This window comes from Sycon ciliatum, chromosome 11 (genome assembly GCF_964019385.1).
Source record: "Sycon ciliatum chromosome 11, ocSycCili1.1, whole genome shotgun sequence".
Lineage (NCBI taxonomy): Eukaryota > Metazoa > Porifera > Calcarea > Leucosolenida > Sycettidae > Sycon > Sycon ciliatum.
The window spans coordinates 28,086,179-28,110,306 of record NC_088653.1 but is presented as its reverse complement, the minus strand read 5'-3'; the positions used below and the strand labels follow the sequence as shown (position 1 = coordinate 28,110,306).

Below are 24,128 nucleotides of genomic sequence, written 5' to 3'. Positions count from 1 at the left end.
GTGATGGCACTCCCCAAACTGTCTCGTCTAGTCGCGTGCATGTGTGATATGAGCATGCGCGATTTGTAGTCGACAGTCCTTTTGTCAGTCTTCTTGTTCGTCTCTGTCAGAGCAGTTTGCTTTTCCGTCTTGTAAATATAAATAATGTAAACCAAACAAGTCTTGTCCTTTGTGTCCTGCGTCCCGGGGAACGGAATGGCTGAGATTCCGTTACAATCCCTTGAACTCTGCGGCAGTGCCCCAATCCCGGATGGGCGTAAACTGCGAGAGTGCGGTCATGTGGACAGCCGTCTTACGACGGAGGGCGCGGTACATGTGCTCCAGGTGACTCATTGAGGCTGAGTACGCGGGCGCTGGGTAGCCAAATGCCTCAATGCTCTTCAACGGCGGGCCCGTGAGGCACTGGCGGATTTGGAGGAGCTTCTGTAGGAGTTGCATTTTGATATAAAGTATATTTTTCGCAGTAAAAGAGTATTTATTTGTAGAGCTTGTGTTGATACAGATTCCTAGGTTCAAACCCCAAGATGGGCAGTTAGTTACATTTTTCTCTCCTTGCGTATTTTGTATCTGCATGTTATTACCCTTTCTGTGAGTTGCTCGTGAGTAATGTATGAGTCATGTATGGCTAAACACGTATTTCCCCACTTTACCCGTATGACTGTCTGTTGTGAACTATGATTGGCTGCTAGTATTATTGTTCTAGAATATTCCAGAGCTGTGAACTGTGATTGGTTAATTATGCTAATGTTTCTAGAATTTCATCGGCGACCGGTTTTGTAGATTGCTGATTGGTTAAAGGGGAAGTTAAGGCTAAAATTAAAATTTCACCAGTTGTAGTCTTCGGGCTGCTGAGTCGAATGGCCGTGGTCCGAGGAAGCTGAGACGCTCCCTTCCTACTTGAATCCCAATCGAACTCGCGCACTTCCACCGAAACTGGGTGACTGCGCCCTACTAGATGGGGATTTGTATGCAAAATGTCACTAAAAGCGCCATTTCGTTCTTATAAAAGCACGGATGACCGCGATTGGCCCATATGTTGTAGTCTTTTGGACGCTGAGTCGATTGGTTTTGGTCCGAAAAGGCTGCGATGCAGCGTTCCTCCTTTATTCCCAATCGAACATGGTTGAACAAGCGGTCATGTGCTCCTGCGTACGCCAGTCACCTGGTCACCGTGCCTGCAGGGTACAACTTACTAGCTTGTTTGACCTTTTTTGGGTGCAGTCCTGTCACTCGAGTTGAACCTTGGTGTGAAAGTTGTCGCCTGCTGGCGTGGTGACCAGGTGATTTGGGCACCCAGGAGCACGCGACCGCTTGTTCAACCATATTCGATTGGGAATAAAGGAGGAACGCTGCATCGCAGCCTTTTCGGACCAAAACCAGTCGACTCAGCGTCCAAAAGACTACAACATATGGGCCAATCGCGGTCATCCGTGCTTTTATAAGAACGAAATGGCGCTTTTAGTGACATTTTGCATACAAATCCCCATCTAGTAGGGCGCAGTCACCCAGTTTCGGTGGAAGTGCGCGAGTTCGATTGGGATTCAAGTAGGAAGGGAGCGTCTCAGCTTCCTCGGACCACGACCATTCGACTCAGCACCCCAAAGACTACAACTGGTGAAATTTTAATTTTTGCCTTAACTTCCCCTTTAATGACCTAAAACATGGCTGCTGCTCGCCGTGTGTTTTGTCTTCTTGCATTGTTCTTTTCTTGTGCTCTTTCACTTCTAATCTTTACTTGCCGAGTGTGCAACTAATATTCTGTCCTTACTAGTATTCGTAAAACCACAAAGAGAGTGCTTTATTCTAGTGTGTGAAATTGTCTCCGAGGGCCAGCTACTACACTTCAACTCGGCTGATATCGGCTGCTGATCTACGCACACCATGAATGCCGTACGCCAGGTGTCATACGCCTTCTTGTCGCCACTGAAAGCTGGGATGGTGATCTTCTTCAGGTGGCGATAGACATCAGGTGGTGCCGCGCTGTGTGGACTTTGACCTGAGTAACTGCCAGGTGAGGGAGTCAGTGCAGGTGGCGACAATTGCGGCGTAACGGGTAAACGCGTTGACTGTGATGACAGCGTAGGGTTTTGACTGTATGGTCGGAAGCTGCTCCGAGTCTGGTGTGGCATCGACAATGGGTACCACGTTGCTGTAGCGCTGCGTGCGGCGGCAGCTGTGGCGCTGCGTGCGGCGGCTGCTGCAGCGGCGGCTGTGCGGAACGTGAAACCGCTGTGTACATTGGCTGCTGCGGCGCTGCGTGCGGCGGCTGCTGTAGCGGCTGCTGTGCGGCCTGCGTCGAAGATTGTCATGGCATCGAGTACAACGGCTGCCTTAGAGAACTACTGGAAAACACTGTGTACAGAGGCTTCTATGTGACCTGCGTCGACGACTGCTATGGCGAAGAGTAGCACGGCTGCGGCAGAGAACTACTTGAAAACGCTGTGCATAGCGGCTGCTGCCTGACCTGAGTTGACGACTGCTGTGGCGCCGAGTAGGACGGCTGCGGCACAGAGCTCGAAACTCTGTGTACAGCGGCTGCTGCGAAGCTGGAGAGCTCGAAGACGCCGTGAACGATGGCCATGGCCGCGGCCGAGAGTTCGAAAACTCCGTGTACAGCGGCTGCTGCGAAGCCAGAGAGCTCGAAGACGCCGTGTACGATGGCCATGGCTGTGGTCGAAAACTCCGTGCACGGCGGCTGATGCGAAGCCAGACAGCTCGAAGATGCCGTGTACGATGGCCATGGCTGCGGCCAAGAGTTCGAAAACACCGTGCACGGCGGCTGCTGAGAACACTGCGACCACTGAGTGTCCTTAGTGATTCCCAGCACTTGGAGCCTGGGTATACGATCCCCAGCAGGACCCATGTGTCCAAAGTCATTGTCAAGAGGCATGAGGAGGGGAAAGCGGAACTGTGCGCGCTGCTCAAGGGAGTCCCAGCCGTCGCACTGACCACTGACGCATGGATATCAAAGGCGGTACGATCCTTTGCTACGTACACTGTTCACTTCCTGAGCGATTCTTGGGAGTTGCAGAGTTTCGTGCTGGCAACACACCCAATGGACGGCAGTCACACGGCAACCAACGTGGCCGAGCACATCCAGTGCATTGTAGTAGAATTCGGCATTGTGGAAAAGGTGATTGCCATAGTGCATGACGAGGCCTCAAACATGGTGGCAGCTGGCCGGAGACTGGATTGGTCCAGCGAGATATGTGCTGCCCACCGACTGCAGATGAGCTTTCGGCACGCATTCGATGATGCTGCGCCCATCAAGAAGTTGCTTGCTGAGTCCCGACGATTGGTGAGGCATTTCAGCCACAGCTGTATTAGCACACAGCACCTGCTAGAGAAGCAGAAGACGCACATGCCGGAGTCTGTAGCAAAGAAGCTAATACAGGATGTCCCAACTCGTTGGAACAGCTCGTATTATATGATCCAGCGGTTGGTTGAGTTGAAGGTGCCAGTTTCTTCTGTGCTTACCGACCCGATGCTCACACCAAAGTCCGATCACCGTGCGCTCCTTTTGAAGGAGAAGCGCTGGGAATTGGCGGAGGACCTGGTGTCGGTCCTTCGACCATATGAGAAGGCAACGGCAGTCCTCAGTGGCCAACAGTACCTGACAATGTCTTCTGTGCTGCCAATAACGACATCACTTGTTCGTTGCAGCGAGGCGCATGCTCAAGCAGAGCAGTCGTCAACATGCGTGAAAGCATTCTGTGCGCAGCTGGCTCAGGAGGTTATGAACAAGTTCAACTTGTCTCCAGTGAATGTGGAGGGCACGGCGGCCATTGCAGCTGCACTCAATCCTCGCTCGCGTAGTTTGTCCTTCTTGGATGAGGCTCAGCGTGAGGAACTCCGCCGCGAGATACTCCATCGTTGCATGCTGGTATCGCCTGAGGCGGAGGTTGGTGATGACAACACCAGTGCTGCTGCTGAGCCACCTGCGAAGAGGCAAGCAAACGACCTTGACCTGTTCTTCGGTGAAGCTGATGATGTACAAGTGTCTGCCAGTGTTCAAGCTGAGCAGGATGTTGCCAACTTCTTCGGCGAGAAGGCGGCACCTTCATCCATGGATCCGTTGAGCTGGTGGCGCATGCACGAGTCCCGGTTCAGCGTGCTAAGCCAGGTGGCTAGGCAAGTCTTGTGTGTCCCTGCGACTCCTGTGCCGTCCGAGCGGGTGTTTTCGGCAGCAGGGCACATCGTGTCCAAGCTCCGGTCGGCACTATCACCAGTGAATATCGACGCACTGATCTTCCTCCAACAGAACCAGCGGCTTAGGAGCGCACAAGGGCCAGCTGCGGGGCGAGTTGCCGTCAAGCAGGCTGCTGTAGTTGAGCTTGATGAGGTTTTGGAAGAGGAGGTTGTTGAGGTCTAGGCACCTGCTGTCCTGCCACTCTGCTGCCAGTTCCAGATCTTCAGTAGCTGCAATCGCTACCGATGTCGGTGGAACTGGAACTGTGCCTCTCCAATCTGCAATTTCTTTCTTCCGTTGTTTTTGCAACATCAATTATGTTATCCACAAGTACTGTATTATACGATGAACACACAGTCACGCATTACAGGGTTTATTTACCATCACAACTTTATGAATTCTGCAAAAAAAATCGAGTGGACACACGGCTAAACTGTCTCGGTAACTACATTTATTAGAGAATATTCGTTCGAGTTCGTTCGTTAGTGCTGAAGTTCATTCGTATACGAAATTCCTTGTTTGTTTCACCCCTACTGAGAAGCCAGAGAGCTCGAAGCTGCGTACAACGGCTGCGACAAGAGAGAGGTTCCGCATAACGTAATTACGTTAGTAAAAAACGTAGTCGATCTACGGAAAGTCTTACGTAAACTGCATGCGCATCTGTGTTCCGCCATACGGAGTTTTCAAATCACGTAGCTGCCATTGGCAACTCCAAACGCGGCAGTGTACGACCAGATCGACCTGGGCAGAGTCATAAATTTGTACCCCAATCCACTTACGGACCAGCTACGTTATCAGAGCCCTATCTACGTACTCTACGTAGACAACTTTCCGTAAGTGGAGTGCAAACTCGCGAATTCACGGGTTTTCCCGCCCACTTACGTAAAGTTGCTCAACTTTACGTAGTGCGGAACCTCTCTAAGGTGTTCAAAAACTCCGTGCACGGCGGCTGAGCCGGCGATGTTGAACTCGGATTTGAAAGGCTCTCTGTAGCTGTGACCATCAGCCAATGGCCACGTGGAGGCTTGACCTCGAGGTCATCAGAGAGAGATAGAGATAGAGAGAGAGAGACAGAGAGAGAGAGAGAGAGAGAGAGAGAGAGAGAGAGAGATAGAGAGAGAGTGAGAGAGAGAGATATATAGAGCGAGGCTGTCTGGTGATTGAATGCATTATCTCACACACACACACACACACACTCTCTCTCTCTCTCTCTCTCTCTCTCTCTCTCTCTACCGTTTTCGTTTTCTTTTCTATCTTGTCATTGCAATGACTCATTAGTTAAACTGCAGATCTATGAATGTTTGTGCACTTACAGTTTTTGTAATCCTGGTACGCCATCAAATATCCCATCAGGCAGGCTTTTAATTTGATTTCCAGACAAATTTCTAAAGAGAAGGAAAATACAAAAAAAAGAGTTAAGGATTAGGAAGAGAAGTGGGGGGAGGTTATGATGTTGGCCAAGTTCGGAATCGAAAATCTGATTTGTGTTATAAAAAAACAAGTGTCGGATCCATTTGGACTCGCATCAGAGATTTAGTTTTGCTTCCTCGAAAGAAGCAGTTGACTTACAGAGTTTAACTATCGTGAACACTTGTCTCCTGGTCATGTGTCAGTGTCAGAGAAGCACTTACGTATACTACTTGAACAAACGACGAGGAGACAATAGTCGTAAAATGGCAATAAATAAGATAAATTGTGCACTCATAACAACAGCAAAAATGAACTACTTGTCGTAAGGTAAAGACAAAGTAGTAAAGTTGTGGAGAAGACGATAAATAGATTATAAACCTCACAATTGGTCTATACAGGGTGTATGTAGACGGTGTAGACGACCGACGGCTCTAATCGGCTTATAATCTATACATAGCCCGATCTGTTTCCGCTCTATACTTAGGCATACTGGTTGACGGACATCTGTCTGTTGTGAGCACGTCATGTGAGTTTCTGCCATGGCAAAAAAAACCTCTCAAACCAAGCGGATGCAGCATGCGTAAATGTCAACCAGAGGGTCAGAGCAGTTTTCATGCAAAGCAGATAAGCAGTATTTTTTTCGATAATTCAGTCCACATTAGAGTTTGGCACCCACTTCATATATTCCTTGCGTACCACAGACCCTATACAACAAGTTATTGTAAAATAGCAATAAAGAAAACAAATTATAATGTCATCGCTGTTGTGTCATGTACTGACATAAGGAAGTGGTTTATTTTACAGACAGATAAGTGTAGATATAGTGAAGAGTCAGGGAGGCCATGCCCAGCAGAGCATGGTTTCGTGCGTAGCACGGGGGTAGTGAGAGGTCTTGTACCGTCTATACATGGCGAGAGACAGGGGAAGTACTATGTCGTGAATGGGTGAAAGGATAACATGATACAGGATAGGACAATCGCCACACAACAATGAAGTCATGAAAGTCTTTCCACGGACTAGGCTATAAAAAATGGCCAAGGTTGTCAAGCAAATCTGACTGTCGGTGCAGTAAAGATAAAGGACAAACAGCATCGAGAGCTGGAGTAATGCGGAAACTCCGGCCGGTCCCGTGCCTAACCGAGGGAGTTCGGAATGCGTGTTCTGCATGTACACGTGATGCGCTATAGCAAGTACATAATATAAGTCTGCTGGTGAGTTGATAACTTCACTTACCGTGCCATGCACGGAAACTTATTTTTCTAAACTGCATGAATACCTGATTCGAGGTGATAACTGCCTTCACGGTCTTGAATGCTGCTGCACTGTCAGTTGTCCAATGCCAAGACTGACCCTTTCGGAGCATGGGGCTAACAGGGTGCAGAGTCGTGGTGTCTCAGTCCCGGTAGCAAAGCAAAAAGGTACAATGCAGGTTGTGTGTACTTTTCTGCCACAAGGTTGGATTCGGCTAGAGCATTGCCGCTGGGGAGCTCGAAATTAGATTACTTCCCGTGTGACTTTTAACAGATAACTTCATTCAAGACCACTAAGTCTTCTTGGCGCTTGAGGACATGTTGAAGCAGACTAGGGTGGTGGTCTACCCCAAATTTCAGAACGTAGTCTCGCTGCTGCCTCGCTGCTAATGGCCCATAAAGATGGCCTTCGCAATGGCCGGTAATAGGAGAGGTTGAATTCATCGATTCGTTCGAGGGGTTCAGCAAGTCGCCAGTCGAAAGTTGGACGGCCCAACAATACTAGGTAACTTGGATCTGCGTACGCGAACATAGTTGATTTGGCTGCGCTGCGTTGTTGTTGTAGTTGTTTTTTTTTGTTTTTTACTATGTTCACATAACCAGCTCGAAAAGAATAAGGAAAGACTAGAGACGTTGTGAGCAGCAATGACCCATCGTTATTGAACCTCGTTTCAAGGTGTTTCAGTGCGTGGTTCTCGTTAATTGCTGGGCCATATCTAAGGAACGGAGTTGGTTGGTTAGTTGGTTGGATTTATTTAAAGTCGTACAACAAACAGGCATATCTGCCTCCTTATATGAAGACGACTTCTGGCAGTTATTATTATTATAAGCATGTGCGTGTTGCTGGGGCTCCCATTGGGTCGAGGTTGCCCAGGTTCGCGTGTGCCAAACTGATTATGCCAACGCCTCATGACGAAAACATAAAGAGAGAAACAAATTATGGGGAAACGAAACAAGAACAGTATTCGTACAAGCAAAAAGGAAGCTAAACGATAACAAACTAAAAAAATATAAATAAAAAATAAAACAAAAAACAAACAAAAAATTCAACGAAGTAGAAATGGAACGGCGGACAGACTACATGAAATTGAAAACACAAGACCATGGACAGAATCGAAGGGAGGACGTGAGAGCAGAGGACTAGGGGAAGGGTACACTTAGGTAGAATGAGAAGCGACTGGGAGGTGAACAAAAGAGAAACTGGAAAAAGAACCAGCATACACAGATGACAAATCGCGAACAAAGAAGAAACAGAGAAAACAAAACAGTGAGGACATGGCAAGCTGACCTGCGAGGAATTCAGTGATGGTGGGGGAGCTGGGTGGTGGTGGGGGATTCTGGCAGTAAAACATTTAAAAAAGAAAAAGAGACATTCATAGAAAAGAAAAAAAGAAAAGATAAGAAGATCAAGAATTACAATGTATAAAGACTGAGCATACAGCTAGCCGGAGACTGAGCATACAGCTAGCCGGAGACTGAGCATACAGCTAACCTCGACATGTATCAGAAGTGTTTCTGAACAGCCATCATGTGTAACTGAAGTCCACCTAGGGATAAAAGGAGCCAACTTTGAGCGAAATCGGATTTTTGGCCACGTCGGGTAATAATCGATCGTTACAGACATTGGCTCTTAAAACAACTTTCAAGAACGCTTCAGCATTTCGTCCCAATCAGGTCAAAGTGCAGGTTACTTACATTTCTTTCAAGTCAGTGTTGCTTCTAAAGATGCCTGCTGGCAAATGTGTTAGCATGTTGGCAGCGATGTATCTGTAAGGACATATATCACAATAAAACAGCAAATCGAATGGAATTGGAATTCATTTACAGCATCGTTAGATGCTACAGACATGAAAATATAAACTGTGTCGTGCAAATAAGGTGGAACAAAGTTGTATTGCTGTACCTCCGAGATTCATGCTTGCGCCATCATCAGGCTAAAAATTGATTAAAAAGGACCAAGTAACTACAAGCTATGCTACAGTGTCCACTAGCACCACCAGCTACTTGACAATCAGATCATGCGATAGCATTACACGACACTGACCGACGATACTGACGTTTTTGAAACTAGCTGGCTGTCAGCTCTAGCACATCTTGGAGGCGCACTCCAACAGACCGTTCCAACTTGGAAGGTTCTAAGTGATAATGACAATCTGTACGAGGAGAAAGTGCCAGACATGTTAGAGCTTATTGGCAGTTAGTTGTAGTCTGTGTTAGTGGAGATTTTAGCGACACTTGTAGTTCCTTGGTGTTTTTATTTGAAACTACTTTATTTATTTATTTTTCTTCGTTCGACATCCGAGTGTATTCCAATATCAAATGCGTGTTGAAGAAAGCATCAAAGGATGAATGGGCTAATGACTTAAATCACAAAGGAAAGTAAATGAAGTATCTTGTGCATTAAGAACTCAGATGGTGAGCCAAGGACAAAATTGTAACATTAAAACTGTGGGCACAAGAATTAGCACTAATATCCATGAACCTTCCAAGTTGGAAGAGAGAGAGAGAGAGAGAGAGAGAGAGAGAGAGAGGGGGAGAGAGAGAGAGACAGAGAGACAGACAGAGACAGACAGAGACAGACAGAGACAGACAGAGAGAGAGAGAGAGAGAGAGAGAGAGAGAGAGAGAGAGAGAGAGAGAGAGAGAGAGAGAGAGAGAGAGAGAGAGAGAGAGAGAGAGAGAGAGAGAGAGAGAGAGAGAGAGAGAGAGAGAGAGAGAGAGAGAGAGAGAGAGAGAGAGAGAGAGAGAGAGAGAGAGAGAGAGAGAGAGAGAGAGAGAGAGAGAGAGAGAGAGAGAGAGAGAGAGAGAGAGAGAGAGAGAGAGAGAGAGAGAGAGAGAGAGAAAGGGAGAGAGAGAGACAGAAAGAGAGAGAGACAGAAAGAGAGAGAGTGAGAGAGAGTGAGAGAGAGGGGGGGGGGGTTGAGGAGCAGGAGAGGGGAGAGAACTAAATATAGTATAATTATATAATGCGTAAGGGGTGTACATTCAGATCCAGAGAAAAGGATAAGCAGGGCACGAGGCGTATGGCAATATGCAGCAGTGTGTAGGCAGATGTGCATACATATTACAGAGTGTCAGTGGCCCAGTGCCATTGCTGAGCACGGAGGTGCCGGAAGACAGACACTTTGAAACTTTGCAGCCGTTTCCGGTCAGGTGGCTGGCTGAGGACGGCGGGTGGTAGGGCATTCCATACAGGGACTGCACAGGCGGGGAATGCTCTACGGCAACTTTCCCGTCTGTGGACAGGTAGCCCTGTCTCAAGCTGGAAGTTATGCATGTTGAGACGAACAAAGAGAGGGAGACGAGTGGGTCGAACATGGGCTGGTCGGGGGTTTGAGAGGGAGGAAAGAGCTGACGAAGTGGGCTGGCAGGATTGGAGCACAGTAGCTTGTAAATGTAGGTGAAAACAGCTACCATGCGCCGGACAGACAGGCTTTGCAGCATCGCACCGGGGTCAATCAAATGGAGGGCTGAGCGTTGCATCTGGTCGAGTCGCTGCAAGTGACAATCTGCTGTGCCCATCCAGACCAATGGGCAGTACTCCATTACTGAGCGTACAAACCCATGGTACACTGTAGCTCGGCTGCGAGAATCCAGGAGTGGCGAGGCCTTCCGCAGGAGCCCGAGACGCTGGCGTGCTCTGATGGCGACGGTACGGAGGTGGTTGCGGTGGGAAAGTTGGCTGTCCAAGGTCACCCCAAGAAGCTTGAGATTACTCTCTTCATTCAGGGGGACACCCGCAAACTGTACAGCTGGGAGGTCCTAGGCGGGGCGGTGATGGTCAATAGTCATGGCCGGGGACTTGGCTGGCTCGAATGCAATTCTCCAGCTGGTGCCCCAATTCACAAGGGCATCGAGGGTATTTGCATACTGGGAACCCAGAGCCAACAGACATACCAACGTCCTCAGCCATGAAAGCTATTATAGTAACGACACACTGGATTGTTGAGCCGAAACTAATTCAACTTTCAAAATGCTTTTGCAAGAATGTAGCCTTCCAACAGAAGGACACACACTGTGTCATACACACACAGACAGACACACACACACACACATGCGGATGTACACACACAGACACACACACACACGCACACACAGACACAAGAACACAGATACACACATATGCACATATACACATACACACATACACACACACACACACAACACACACACACACACACACACACACACACACACACACACACACACACACACTACTACTACTACTACTATGTACAGCTACCCTATCGGGCCACGCCGCTCCCAGAAGCGGGAGACAACGACAAGAAGAGAGAACAGAAGAGAGAGAAATCGCAAAGTCAACAATATTTGGCATGGCGTTGCAAGTCCTGTGGCCTTGAGAACCGTCTTTCGCAATGCTCGCATTCATGACAGCAGTTGTTCCACACACACACACATACACACACACACACACAAACACACACACACATACACACACATACACACATGCACATGGAAACACACATAGTAGTAACATGCACACGGACATACACACACACACACACACACACACACACACACACACACACACACTTGTACTTGTACTTGCTCACTGCCAAAACTGGTCACGTGGGTCTCCCCGGGAGAGGGGAGAGAGACTCAAAAGGAATCTTGGAAAGATGATTCAATTGGCTATTGAACCGCCCAACGGCCGACACCCCCTGAAGTCCCCAAAACTCTGGGTGGACTTGAAAATGATCCCACTTATGGGATCACCACACCTCAGTAAGTGGGTGAGGACAAGGTGCAGAAAAAGGATTGACGGCATCAGGGTTTCCGTCCTGGGATCCAACTGCAGTTACCCCTGCCCTCAGTGAAGGTAATACTTGCTACTAGTGTGGGTGGCTACATGAGAGTGGATCTGATATAAGCTTCACTAGCATCATTGATTACACAAGAGTTAATCTAGCCAGAAGCAGTCCATGGTTAACAGGTATGTATACTTCAAATAGAAAGTATACGAACCCTGAAACCAACAAAGGTGGCAGATACAACAATACACCTTCAAGCAGCCGAGCCTGTTGGCAACAGACCCAACACAATCAGGCATAAGTGTACCCACCAACCGACCTAGCTGGCACACACACACACACACACACACACACACACACACACACACACACACACCTTGACCTTGACAAACAGCTGCCGTTAAACGGCTAAGCTGCCCTCATGAGGAGGGGAAGAAAGGGGTAGCATCACGGCGTCGCGGCAGAACATCCGACATCACGCCGCTTCAGATCTTGCTGTCTGCGATATCTCTCTCGCCGTACGCATAGCAGAACTTGAACTCAAGACGCTCTTTCGCTGTTGGTCGCTTGCCACGCTTGCAATTGTGCCGTTTAAATCCAGCAGCTGATCGAAAGCACCGGTTACATGATGCAGTGGAATGGGCAACAATGTTGGTGTTGAAGCACTAGGCAAGGTGCAGGATCGACAGAGTCTGAAGGCTGTTGGGAGGAACCGGTGCCACGCGGACTCTGGAATATCCAGTGAGCGCAGATCACCGACAAATGTGTCTCGCCAACGCTTCTTTGGATCATGCCGTGGTCTGGTTGCCTCAAGCTCCCCAAACAACACTTGTTGAGGAATCCGGGCAGAGTCCACATATGGGCAACATGACCCAGCCAACACGGACGGTACTCATGCAGGAGAGTGCCAATAGATATCCTTAGCAAAAATACCATAGCAATAAATAAGATAAATTGTGCACTCATAACAACAGCAAAAATGAAGAAAGTCAAGTTCCATAACGTTTTCTTGTGACTGTCATCAGTGGAACGCCGTCACATAAAAATGTAATAGCTAAAACACATACTTATATACATGTAGCTAATATGGTTTCAGGTAGAAATACAGCAACTAACAAGTACAAAAAGAGACATTTGCACCTTTGCAATGTGTGAATATAGTGTATGTGAGAAAGGTAGTGGCAGATGAATGTGATACTGTGTGAATGAATGTAATGGTGCGTGTGTATTACTTGAAGAGTGTGAGTGATACAACGTTTTCTTTCTGTTTACATAGCACAGGGTCACGAGTACGAATATACACAGCTTCCAACACCTGCAATTGCTTGAAGAAACGTGCGCAACGAATAACACTAAACCAGGAATCGTCAAACACCTTACGACATTCTGGACTGGACACCAAGTGCTTGTACACTGCGGACTTCCTCTTGTCAGCATCAGACTCCTCCTCATCACTACTCTCCTCCTCCACCTCCATTTCAATGCCGCCGTCCATCCCATCGCACTCGTATTCGTCGTCATCAGTCTCCATCTCCTCGCGATACCGCTTCCCTCTGCTTGATTTGTTCTGTGCCATGCCTGTGCTCCCTCCTGCGTCTCCTTGCCTTGTGTTCTCCACTTGTCTCAGTCGTGCCTCTGCTAGTCTCTTGCTTCTCCTCGGTTCTGCTCTGTTTTCAAGTTGTTCCCCTTCCGCTCTCACCGTTGTAGCAACATGGTTTGTCGAGGAGCGACCGTCCGGCGGCCTCCCATGCCGTGGTCCGGTTTCCGAGGGGGAAACCAGATTGGTCTGCTCGTTCTCCATGGAAGTAGTCGGGGTTACATTCATTCACACAGTATCACATTCATCTGCCACTACCTTTCTCGCCAAGAGAGGCTAGAGGGGTCACTCCCGGAGCAGGATCTTGGCAGAGCCAAGAGAGAGGTCAGACAGGGGTCACTGCCGGAGCAGGATCTTGGCGGAGCCAAGAGAGGAGTCAGAGAGGGGGCACTGCAGAGAGAGATATTGGCGGTCACTGCCGGAGCAGGATCTTGGCAGGGCAAAGAGAGAGGTCAGCGAGAGATCACTGCCGGAGCAGGATCTTGGCGAAGCCAAGAGAGGGGTCACTGCCGGAGCAGGATCTTGGCAGGGCCAAGAGAGAGGTCAGAGAGGGGTCACTGCCAGAGCAGGATCTTGGCGGAGCCAAGAGAGGAGTCAGAGAGGGGTCACTGCAGAGAGAGAGATCTTGGCGGAGCCAAGAGAGGGACGAGGACAGAAAAGCCCCTGGATAGCTTGGCATTAAATGTTTGTGCATTGAGACAGCATGTGGTAAAGAGGATACTGACAAGAGTTCAAGCAACATGGATGTGAACGCAGCCAATGTCTCGCAGTAAGGCAGTTAGTTACCTTGATGATCCCTTGGCGGTGTCCCTCATACCACGCCGGATAAATGCTCGTGCAGCAAAGGGAGCTTACCCAAATAGAAGGACAAACTTAGCTGCAGTGATTGGCTAGACCATGGTGTCAGGTCGCTCCGCAGCTGTGGGAGCAAAGGTTCTGGAGTCATCCAACTTGGTCCGGGCAGAGCATCGATGGCATTTAAACTTGGTCCGGGCAGAGCATCGATGGCATTGGAGGTGACTTGCAGGTGTGATGCTCGAAACAGTAATTGGTACTGGACACAGATCAAGTAGAGGGTGCAGATGAGTGCCATGACCATATGTTGACAGAGTCTGGTGTCAGAGTCTGGTGCCACCAGCATGGGCATCGGCCAACCTGTGAGTACGTGGTCGGTGCACCTCAAAAGTGACAGGCACGAACACGTGATTGACTTTGCACTGTGGATGTGTGTGTGTGAGAGTTCCTTACCCCACCAATAACAAGCAGTTTCCTTCTGGCAGGCTTGGGCCAGAGCGTTGTAATCTCTCGACCAGCACAATGTCTAGCCCAGGCAATTACATGGGGCGAAACGGTTGTGTGACAAATGGACCAGCTGTTATACCGTCCTTGCAGCAGTGTTGTAGATAGTCAGGAATATTATTGTGAATTTGGTATTCAAACTCAACAAGTTCGGGTCAGGGCTACAACCGTCTGCTGGCCCTCAAAGCTGACAAAGAAACCGTAGGCAAGGTCTGACGAATTGTTGTTTCTTTTCGGGAAATATGCAGTTGTGGTAGATTTGGTGTCACGTGTTTGTTTCGTCTTGGTCGCTGTGGACACGCGTCATTGGTTGGTGGTGTTGTGCGCATGCGCGAAACTGTGTGAGCTAGTCTTTGGTCTGTCGTCTTGTCAAGATGTAGTCGTTTTCCGTGTTCTTGTTTATTCGTCAATAAAAGAGTGTAAAAATGCAGTCCAGTGGTGGCGGTTGAGCTGATGCAGTGATGGAGAAGTAATGTTAGACTTACAACTACAACACAGTGGTGCAATAACAGAATGTACAGTCATGTGCAGTGTGCAGTGGAGGTGGATGGTGGCCATGGTGTCGCGCTGAACACTGACGACGGGCACAACGTTGGCAGCACTATTGTTAGAGTTCACCACCCGCTCCAAAGGTTGAGCTGGTAGTGTTACGCTTGCACTTGGAAGTTGGGTTGCGGCCTTGGCAAATTTGGCAAATATGGAACCTCCCGCAATTGCCAGGGCACCGGCCTGCAGTGTAATTGCAGCATACTGGTCGACCTGCGAATAATGTGCTCAATGAGTTGTTGGCAAAGCCGGGGGCTGAAAGCTGTTGGTATGGACGAAAAGGGGAGCGTCCGCTGATAGAAGGCGGATGTGCAGCGCCGCATGCCCAGCAGGCTTAACGAGCACGTCCTGTTGCCGCCAGCTGCCACAGACTTGGCTCGATGACATCCCACTTCAGTGATGGGTCGGCAGCAGCCTTGATGCGGAATTGCCGATCGTAATCCAGCCACCCTTCCGGCATGAATCGGCGATTGGCCTCAACGATTAGGCCCTGATAGGACAGCAACTCCGCTGTCCTGTGCGGAGCAACGTCGACCATGACCTGGACCAAGACGGTGCAGGCCTCAACCCATGTCGCAAGATCATGAACATGCCTACTCTTGCCTCAAGCAGCGCTGTCTTCCACCACCCACAATGGGTTCCCAACAGACATTTCAAATCTAAGCACATTCTCTGACCCGCAATGGGTTCCCAACTGACTTTTCAAATCTAAGTGCGAGCGGGCGGCACAGAGCAAGACACAGTGGGCAGGAGCTCACTCAACTCGACGTACTGACCCGGCACGATCCGCTCACGAACTTTAGTGCCCAGGTGTACAGTGAAAGACTTGCTGCTCCCTGGGTGAGGGCTCGAGTGCGGATGAGGTTGTGAATCCACAGCTGCCAGAATTGTAGGTAATGTCTCTGAAACCATCGAAACAATCGTGTAGCGCAATGTCTCCGGAGTTATAGCTGACGTTGGTGACGCAGACGTCGCCAATGACTCGCATTCTCTGCTGCCTGCTCCGCTCGCCGCGCTCGGGGTAGAATGGCAGGATTCAACGTGGTGAAGTACCTGAATCAAGCGATCGGCGAGGGCAGCTTTCCTGCCCAAAGTATTCAAACCCAAGAGCGAGATTTCGCTGCGGAGACGCAGAACCATCATGGCGCGAATTTCATTGACAGTAAAGCCCCAGAGCGAGAGTTCGCTGCGGAGACGCAGAACCGTCATGGCGCGAATTTCATTGACAGTAAAGGCAGCCATGGCTCGCGACAACAAGGATGAGAACGAACAAAACACACAAACTGTGAAACACAATGATCTCTCAGAACGGATCGAAATATAATTATAGATATAGATATAGATATAGATAGATATAGATCGAAATATAATTATAATTATAACTAGGCAAACTTTAGCATGACACGTTGAGTGTCCACGACGCATGCCGCCTACGTTGAGCGTCGCGCATGAATGAATGTCACGTTGAGTGTCACGTTGAATGACATATAAAATGCCACCACGCATATAGTACCATGTGAGCATGCACCAAGGCGTATGACCGACATGGTTACCGTGATGTACAGTGCACGTGACCGTAGCCAGCGGCAAAGCATGAGCATGCAGTAAAAGCGCTAGCAATCATAGCAGCATAGTTTGAGTGGTAGCACGCGTGCATCCATTAATCTGCATTATTACTATAATGCTACACACACACACACACACACATGCACACACACATGCACACACACACACACACACACACACACACACACACACACACACACACACACACACATTAACTGAAACACACAGCAGCTTGCGGTTAGGAGGGTGCTGGCCAGCGAAGTGAGAGGCTACAGAGAGAGCAGGATCTTGGCGGAGCCAAGAGGATAATCACGTCCGAGGGACGAAGACCGAGAGCCCTGAGTAGCCGGAAATGAGCATGGCCAACACCCCTTTATTTACTTTATCAAAGTAAAGGAGACATGAGAAATGGGAGATGGGCGGGTGAAACACAATGATCTGACAAGAGTGATCCACACACAACGGATCGAAATATATAACTAGGACAACTTTAGCATGACACGTTGAGTGCCCACAACGCATGCCGCCTACGTTGAGCGTCGCGCATGAATGAATGTCACTTTGAGTGTCACTTTGAATGACACATAGAATGCCATGACGCATAGAGTACCATGTAAGCATGCACCAAGGCGTGTGATCGACATGGATACCGTGATGTACAGTGCACGTGACTGAAACCAGCAGCAAAGCATGAGCATGTAGTAACAGCGCTAGCAATCATAGCAGCATAGTTTGAGTGGTAGCACGAAGCAGCCGCATTAATCTGCATTTTGACTATAATGCTACATTAACTACAACACACAGCAGCTTGCGGTTAGGAGGGTGCTGGCCAGCGAAGTGAGAGGCTACAGAGAGAGCAGGATTTCGGCGGAGCCAAGAGGATAGTCACGTCCGAGGGACGAAGACCGAGAGCCCTGAGTAGCGGGAAATGAGCATGGCCCATTGTGGCCAGCAAGCCTTGCAACGAAGCAGCCGTGAGCGGGGTTGAAGTCATAGACACTGCCGGAGCAGGATATTGGCGGAGCCAAGAGAGAGATCAGAGAGAGGTCACTGCCGGAGCAGGATCTTGGCGGAGCCAATTGAGGGGCCACTGCCGGAGCAGGATCTTGGCGGAGCCAAGAGAGGGGGCACTGCCGGAGCAGGATCTTGGCGGAGCCAAGAGAGGCTAGAGGGATCACTGCCGGAGCAGGATCTTGGCACAGCCAAAAGAGGGGTCACTGCCGGAGCAGGATCTTGGCAGGGTCAAGAGAGAGGTCAGAGAGGGGTCACTGCCGGAGCAGTATCTTGGCGGAGCCAAGACAGGGGTCACTGCCGGAGCAGGATCTTGGCGGAGCGAAGAGAGGGGTCACTGCCGGAGCAGGATCTTGGCAAGGCCAAGAGAGAGGTCAGAGAGGGGTCACTACCGGAGCAGGATCTTGGCGAAGCCAAGAGAGGGGTCACTGCCGGAGCAGGATCTTGGCAAGGCCAAGAGAGAGGTAAGAAAGAGATCCCAGCCGGAGCAGGATCTTGGCAAAGCCAAGAGAGGGGTCACTGCCAGAGCAGGATCTTGGCAGGGCCAAGAGAGAGGTTAGAGAGGGGTCACTGCCGGAGCAGGTTCTTGGCGGAGCCAAGAGAGGAGTCAGAGAGGGGGCACTGCAGAGAGAGATATTGGTGGAGCAAAGAGAGGGACGAGGACAGAAAAGCCCCTGGGTAGCTTGGCATTAAATGTTTGTGCATTGAGACAGCATGTGGTAAAGAGGATACTAACAAGAGTTCAAGCAACATGGATGTGAACGCAGCCAATGTCTTGCAGTAAGACAGGTAAATGCTCGTGCAGTAAAGGGAGCTTGCCCAAATAGAAGGACGAACTTTGCTGCAGTGATTGGCTAGACCATGGTGTCAGGTCGCTCCGCAGCTGTGGGGGCAAAGGTTCTGGAGTCATCCAACTTGGTCCGGGCAAAGCATCGATGGCATTAGTGGTGACTGGCAGGTGTGATGCTCGAAATAGTAATTGGTACTGGACACAGATCAAGTAGAGGGTGCAGATGAGTGCCATGACCACAGAAGAACTGAACGGCTTGTGCCAACCTTCAATACTTTGACAAAGTCTGGTGCCACCAGCTCCAAGTCGTCCTTGACTAAGGCTGAGAGGTGCAGCATTCTGTGGGATGATCTCAGATGTGGCCTTGACAAGGTCCGACAGGCGGGGCATAATAACGTACGGGTGGGTAGCGAATGTGAGTTGGCCTAGGAGGCAGGCGAGTTCGTGCTTGAGGATGCAACCCCTGTCAGTGTGGCAGAGACTAAAATAATGACGTAGGGCCAGAGAGGTTGAGGTTATACTAGAAAACCACATAAATGGTTGGACAAGAGTGGCCCAAGCAAATCTGCTGTTGGACTGAACATTTGAATACATGCAACACGTCAATTGCTGGTTATACACACTGGTTGGAATGGCAGTGTGAACTGCAAAAGTGCTAACCCCCATACTAACTGGACGAGACTGCAACAGCATGGGCATAGGCCAGCCTGTGAGTTCGTGGGTAGTGCACCTCGAAAGTGACAGGCACTAGCCACGTGATTGATTGATGCACTGTGGATGTGTGTGTGTGGGAGTTCCTTACCCCACCAATGACAAGTAGATCAATTAGTAGTAGTAGTACTTGATGGATTGATGACAGGGCTGTGCCTAGGTGCAGACCAAGAACTGGATGCTGCTGATGAAAGCATGCTATGTACACAGTACTAGTAACTTGGTGTGGAGTTGCACAGCCTGAGGTGCAGAACTTACTTTGACGAAGAAAGATTGATTATCGCTGGCAAACAGTTTCCTTTTGGCAAGCTAGGGCCAGGGTGTTGTAATCTCTCGGCCAGCACAATGCCTAGCCCAGACGACTGCATGGGGCTAAACGGTTGTGTGTTAAATGGACCAGCTGTCATACCATCCTCGCAGCAGCGTTGGAGACAGTCAAAAATATATTGTGAATTTGTTATTCAAACTCGACAAGTTCGGTTCGGGGCTACTACCGTCTACTGGCCCCCAAAGCTGACAAAAAAACCGTAGGCAAGGTCTGACGAATTGTTGTTTCTTTTCGGGAAATATGCAGTTGGTGCAATAACAGAATGTACAGTCATGTGCAGTGTGCAGTGGAGGTGGATGGTGGCCATGGTGTCGCGCTGAACACTGACGACGGGCACAACTTTGGCAGCACTATTGCTAGAGTTCGCCACCCGCTCCAGAGATTGAGCTGGTAGTGTTACGCTTGCACTTGGAAGCTGGGTGGCGGCTGGGCGGCCTTGGCAAACTTGGCAAATATGGTACCTCCCGCAATTGCCGGGGCACCGGCCTGCAGTGTAATTGCGGCATACTGGTCGTCCTGAGAAGAATGTGCTCAATGAGTTGCTGGCAAAGCCGGGGGCTGAAAGCTGTTGGTATGGACGAAAAGGGCAGCGCCTACGGATAGAAGACGGATGTGCAGCGCCGCATGCCCAGCAGGCTGAAAGAGCACGTCTTGCTGTCGCCAGCTGCCACAGACTTGGCTCAATGATGTCCCACTTCAGTGATGGGTCGGCAGCAGCCTTTATGCGGAATTGCCGATCATAATCCAGTCACCCTTCCGGCATGAATCGGCGATTGGCCTCAACAATTAGGCCCTGATAGGACAGCAACTCCACTGTCCTGTGCAGAGCAACGTCGACAATGACCTGGACCAAGACAGTGAGGGCCTCAACCCACGTCGCAAGATCATGAACATGCCTACTCCTACCGCGAGCAGCGCTGTCTTCCACCACACACACACACACACACACATACACACACACACAAACTCACTCACTCACACGCACACACTCACACACACGCACACACACACACATGCAGCACTACCTTGGCAGTGTGTGAGGGTGCTCCAGGGTCGCACCCTGGGCAAGCAGAAAACTTTGGAGAAAAAAAAGAGCTCAGAAAGTGTAACCTGCTCCCAAGGAGCATAAAAAACTCAAACACACATACACACACACTCACACATGTGCACACACACACACACACACACACACACACACAAACACGCACTCGCAAACACATGCAGACACACACACACTCACACAAGTCAGACCTCACACCTGCCCGTCGCGGAGGCGATGATAGCGAACAGGTATGTTAGACATACACACACACAGACACACAATTTACCATGTATATGTCGTTCGCAAGAGAAGCACGCAAATCTGCAATTTTCAGATATTCTCAACGTAACGATACCGGACAAGATCTGAACGACACACATAAACATCTCCCTCTCTCTCTCTCCCTCTCTCTCTCTCTTTCTGTTGTGTATGCAAGTTAGTCATTATATATCTACTACACCGTTTGTTACTGTATTGCGCATGCTCGCATATGGTTGTTGTTGTTACTTTACCTGACCAAGAGGAATGCCTTCCGAATAGCTAGTGTTTGTGTGTGTCAGTGAGAATGCATGAGTGTAATGGAATGTTAGTCCGCAAGGGGACATAACAATTTGGCGACGAAGATGGGGTCCTGATCAGTCAACTCTCTGCTGAGAACTACTCGATTCTGAAGAGTCTTTGCCTGCCGGACAAACCAGCGCAGAAAACGTTTGAGGAACTCGGAGAATTGCTTTCGGAGCACTTCAAGCCTAATGTCAGTGTGTTGGCGGCGACTCATAGATTCCAGAGGATTTGTCAAAAGGATGGAGAGTCAGCAACACAGTATGCAGCTAGACTAAAGCAAGCAGCCATGGACTGTAAGTTTCAGGCGTATTTGGACAGGGCACTCCGAGACCAGTTTGTCAGTGGGTTGAAGTCGATGAGTGTTACGAAGGAGATATTGTCGAAAGCAAAGGAGACCTCAAGTTTGGCGGACATTGTGACGATGGCATCAGCCTATGAAACTGCATCGAGAGAGTCGGAACAATTGACGGCGCAGTCCGTCCACGCCGTTCGTTCGCGCCAGTCGACGAGCAAGCCAACTCCAACTTTCAAGTCGCACGACAAGAAATGTTTTCGGTGTGACAAGGCTGGTCACAAACCGGAAGAGTGCCGCTTCAAGAGTGTGAAGTGTCACGCGTGTGGTACGGTGGGTCACATCGAGAGAGCTTGCCGCAAGAAGAAGTCTGGACAAACCGTCCATCACATCGCGGAAGAAATTGGTGAGTTCGTTCCATGTGCTAGTAAACCCGATGTCACCATGTATAGTGTAAATGCAATGGGGCGACTACCGTACACGGTGTCATTAGATGTAATGGGTACCACTATCCAAATGGAGATTGATACAGGAAGTGCTGTCACGATTCTCAGCAGCGCAGATTTCTTGCAATGCAATGGTGTGCTGAGTAACCTGATGGAATCCAGTATCAACCTTGTGTCCTACTCTGGAGATGTGATTAATTGTCTCGGGGAAGCGGAAATGGAGTTCCGAATGGGCACACAATTGCACACACTATTGGTGAGGGTTACAAATGGAAACCGTCCATCTATTCTGGGCAGAGATGCAATGGCTTTGTTCAAACTCCCCTGGAAATCAATTTTCGAAGTGCACCAGGTCGAAAAGTCTGGCGCTAAATTCATTGAGAAATACCCAGGGTTGTTCGACACCTCAGAAGTGGGAAAGGTGAAAGGCGTGCAGGTGAAATTGCATGTGTCTGATGAGAGCCCTGTTTACCGAAAGGCAAGGCCGGTACCACTGTCAATTCGGGAGAGCTATGTTGAGGCTCTGAATAAATTGGAAGCAGATGGTATAATCGAGAAAGTCACGCATTCAGAATGGGCCTCCCCCACTGTCACGGTAGAGAAATCAGGAGGTGGGTTGAGAATCTGTGGTGACTACAGTGGCACTATCAATCTGCATTCTAAATGCGAGCAATACCCGCTACCCACTCTTGAGGAGCTATTGCACAAATTGGGCCCGGGGTCTAAATTCACGAAGCTGGATTTGTCGCAAGCCTACCACCAGCTAGAGATAGCACCTGAATGTCGGAAGTACACCACGATCAATACCATGCAGGGGTTGTATCAGTACAAACGACTCCCTTTTGGTTTTCACAGCGCCGTATCTATTTTCCAACGGGTAATGGAAGAAACCCTTAGCGATTTGCCAGGATGCGGGGGCTACATCGACGATGTGTTGTGTACTGGTCGTGATGAGGAGATCCATGAGAAAAATGTGGATCAAGTGCTATCTTGCCTAAATGAGAAAGGATTCAAGCTCAATCCTAAGAAGTTCAGCTACATGGCGGATAAGCTAACGTACCTCGGTCATCAGGTAACCGCGCAGGGAATCGCACCCTCGCCTGATCGAGTGAATGCCTTGAAAGTCGCAAAGCCGCCTAACAACGTGAATGAATTGTACTCTTTTCTGGGTGCGGCCAATTTTCAACGGAAATTTGTACCTCGGTTCGCAGAGATTGCTGCACCACTGTACAACCTGCTCAGGAAAGAAATGAAATGGCAATGGAGCAAGGCAGAGGAAGATGCATTCCAGGCCTTGAAAGATGCAATGTGTGAGCATACGCTATTAGCACATTACGATGTCAAGAAGCCAGTCACACTCCAGGTGGACGCTTCTCCAATGGGTCTAGGTGCCGTACTATTGCAAAGGCAAACGAATGGTGATGTTCTGCCGGTTGCTTACGTGTCAAGGAAATTGACACCGGCTGAATCGCGTTATGCACAAATCGAACGGGAAGCCGTAGCTGTGGTTTTCGGTGTTACGAAGTTCCAGAAATACTTGCTAGGGCGCCACTTCACGCTTCAAACCGACCATCAACCACTATTGAAGTTACTGGGAAACAACGAACCAGTTCCTACACTTGCATCAGCTCGCATCAAGAAATGGGCACTAATGCTAGCTGGCTATGATTATGAGATCAAGTATTTGCCAGGCAAGGAAAATGTCTACGCGGATTTCCTGTCTAGGCAACCATGTGAGAATATCAGTCCGTCTGCAGAGGAAATGGTTACGGTTCGTGTCTTGCTAGTGGAGGAAGATACGATAATCAAAGCAGACGTAGTGAAATCGGAAACAGCTCGTGACCCTGAGCTATCTAAGGTGCTCTACTATGTGGTGAATGGTTGGCCTAGCTCAGTACCCCAATCGTTTCGGTCTTACCACAATAAGAGGGATGAGCTGTCTGCGGAAGATGGTATCCTATTGTGGGGACAACGAGTTGTCATACCCAAATCACTAAGAATGGTATTGCTACGTGATTTGCACACGGAGCACTTTGGCATGGTCAAAACCAAGCAAATGGCACGACGGTACTTATGGTGGCCAAATGTGGATCAAGAGATTGAAATGTTGGTCAAGGCATGTGCTCAATGCCAAGAAAGTGCGAAATGTCCACCTGCCAAGTCGGGAACCTGGTCATGGCCAAACGGTCCTTGGAAACGGGTGCATATCGACTTTGCAGGACCATTCATGGGCAAGATGTTCCTGGTTGTGGTGGATGCATACACAAAGTATCTGGATGTAATTGCAATGTCTAATGCCACGTCTGCAACCACTA

General features: G+C 49.4%; 1 protein-coding gene across 2 annotated transcripts in view; it reads right to left on the bottom strand.

Moving 5' to 3' along the window:
- Positions 1 to 24,128, bottom strand: part of LOC135827325 (uncharacterized) — a 347,133-nt gene that overhangs the window by 243,344 nt on the left and 79,661 nt on the right. For both annotated transcript variants that reach the window (XM_065339846.1, XM_065339847.1), the window contains exons 10-11: positions 8,545 to 8,616; positions 5,503 to 5,574 (exon numbers count right to left, since the gene is read on the bottom strand). In XM_065339846.1, coding sequence (XP_065195918.1) covers positions 5,503 to 5,574; positions 8,545 to 8,616 — 144 coding nt within the window. The remainder of the gene's footprint in view (positions 1 to 5,502; positions 5,575 to 8,544; positions 8,617 to 24,128) is intronic.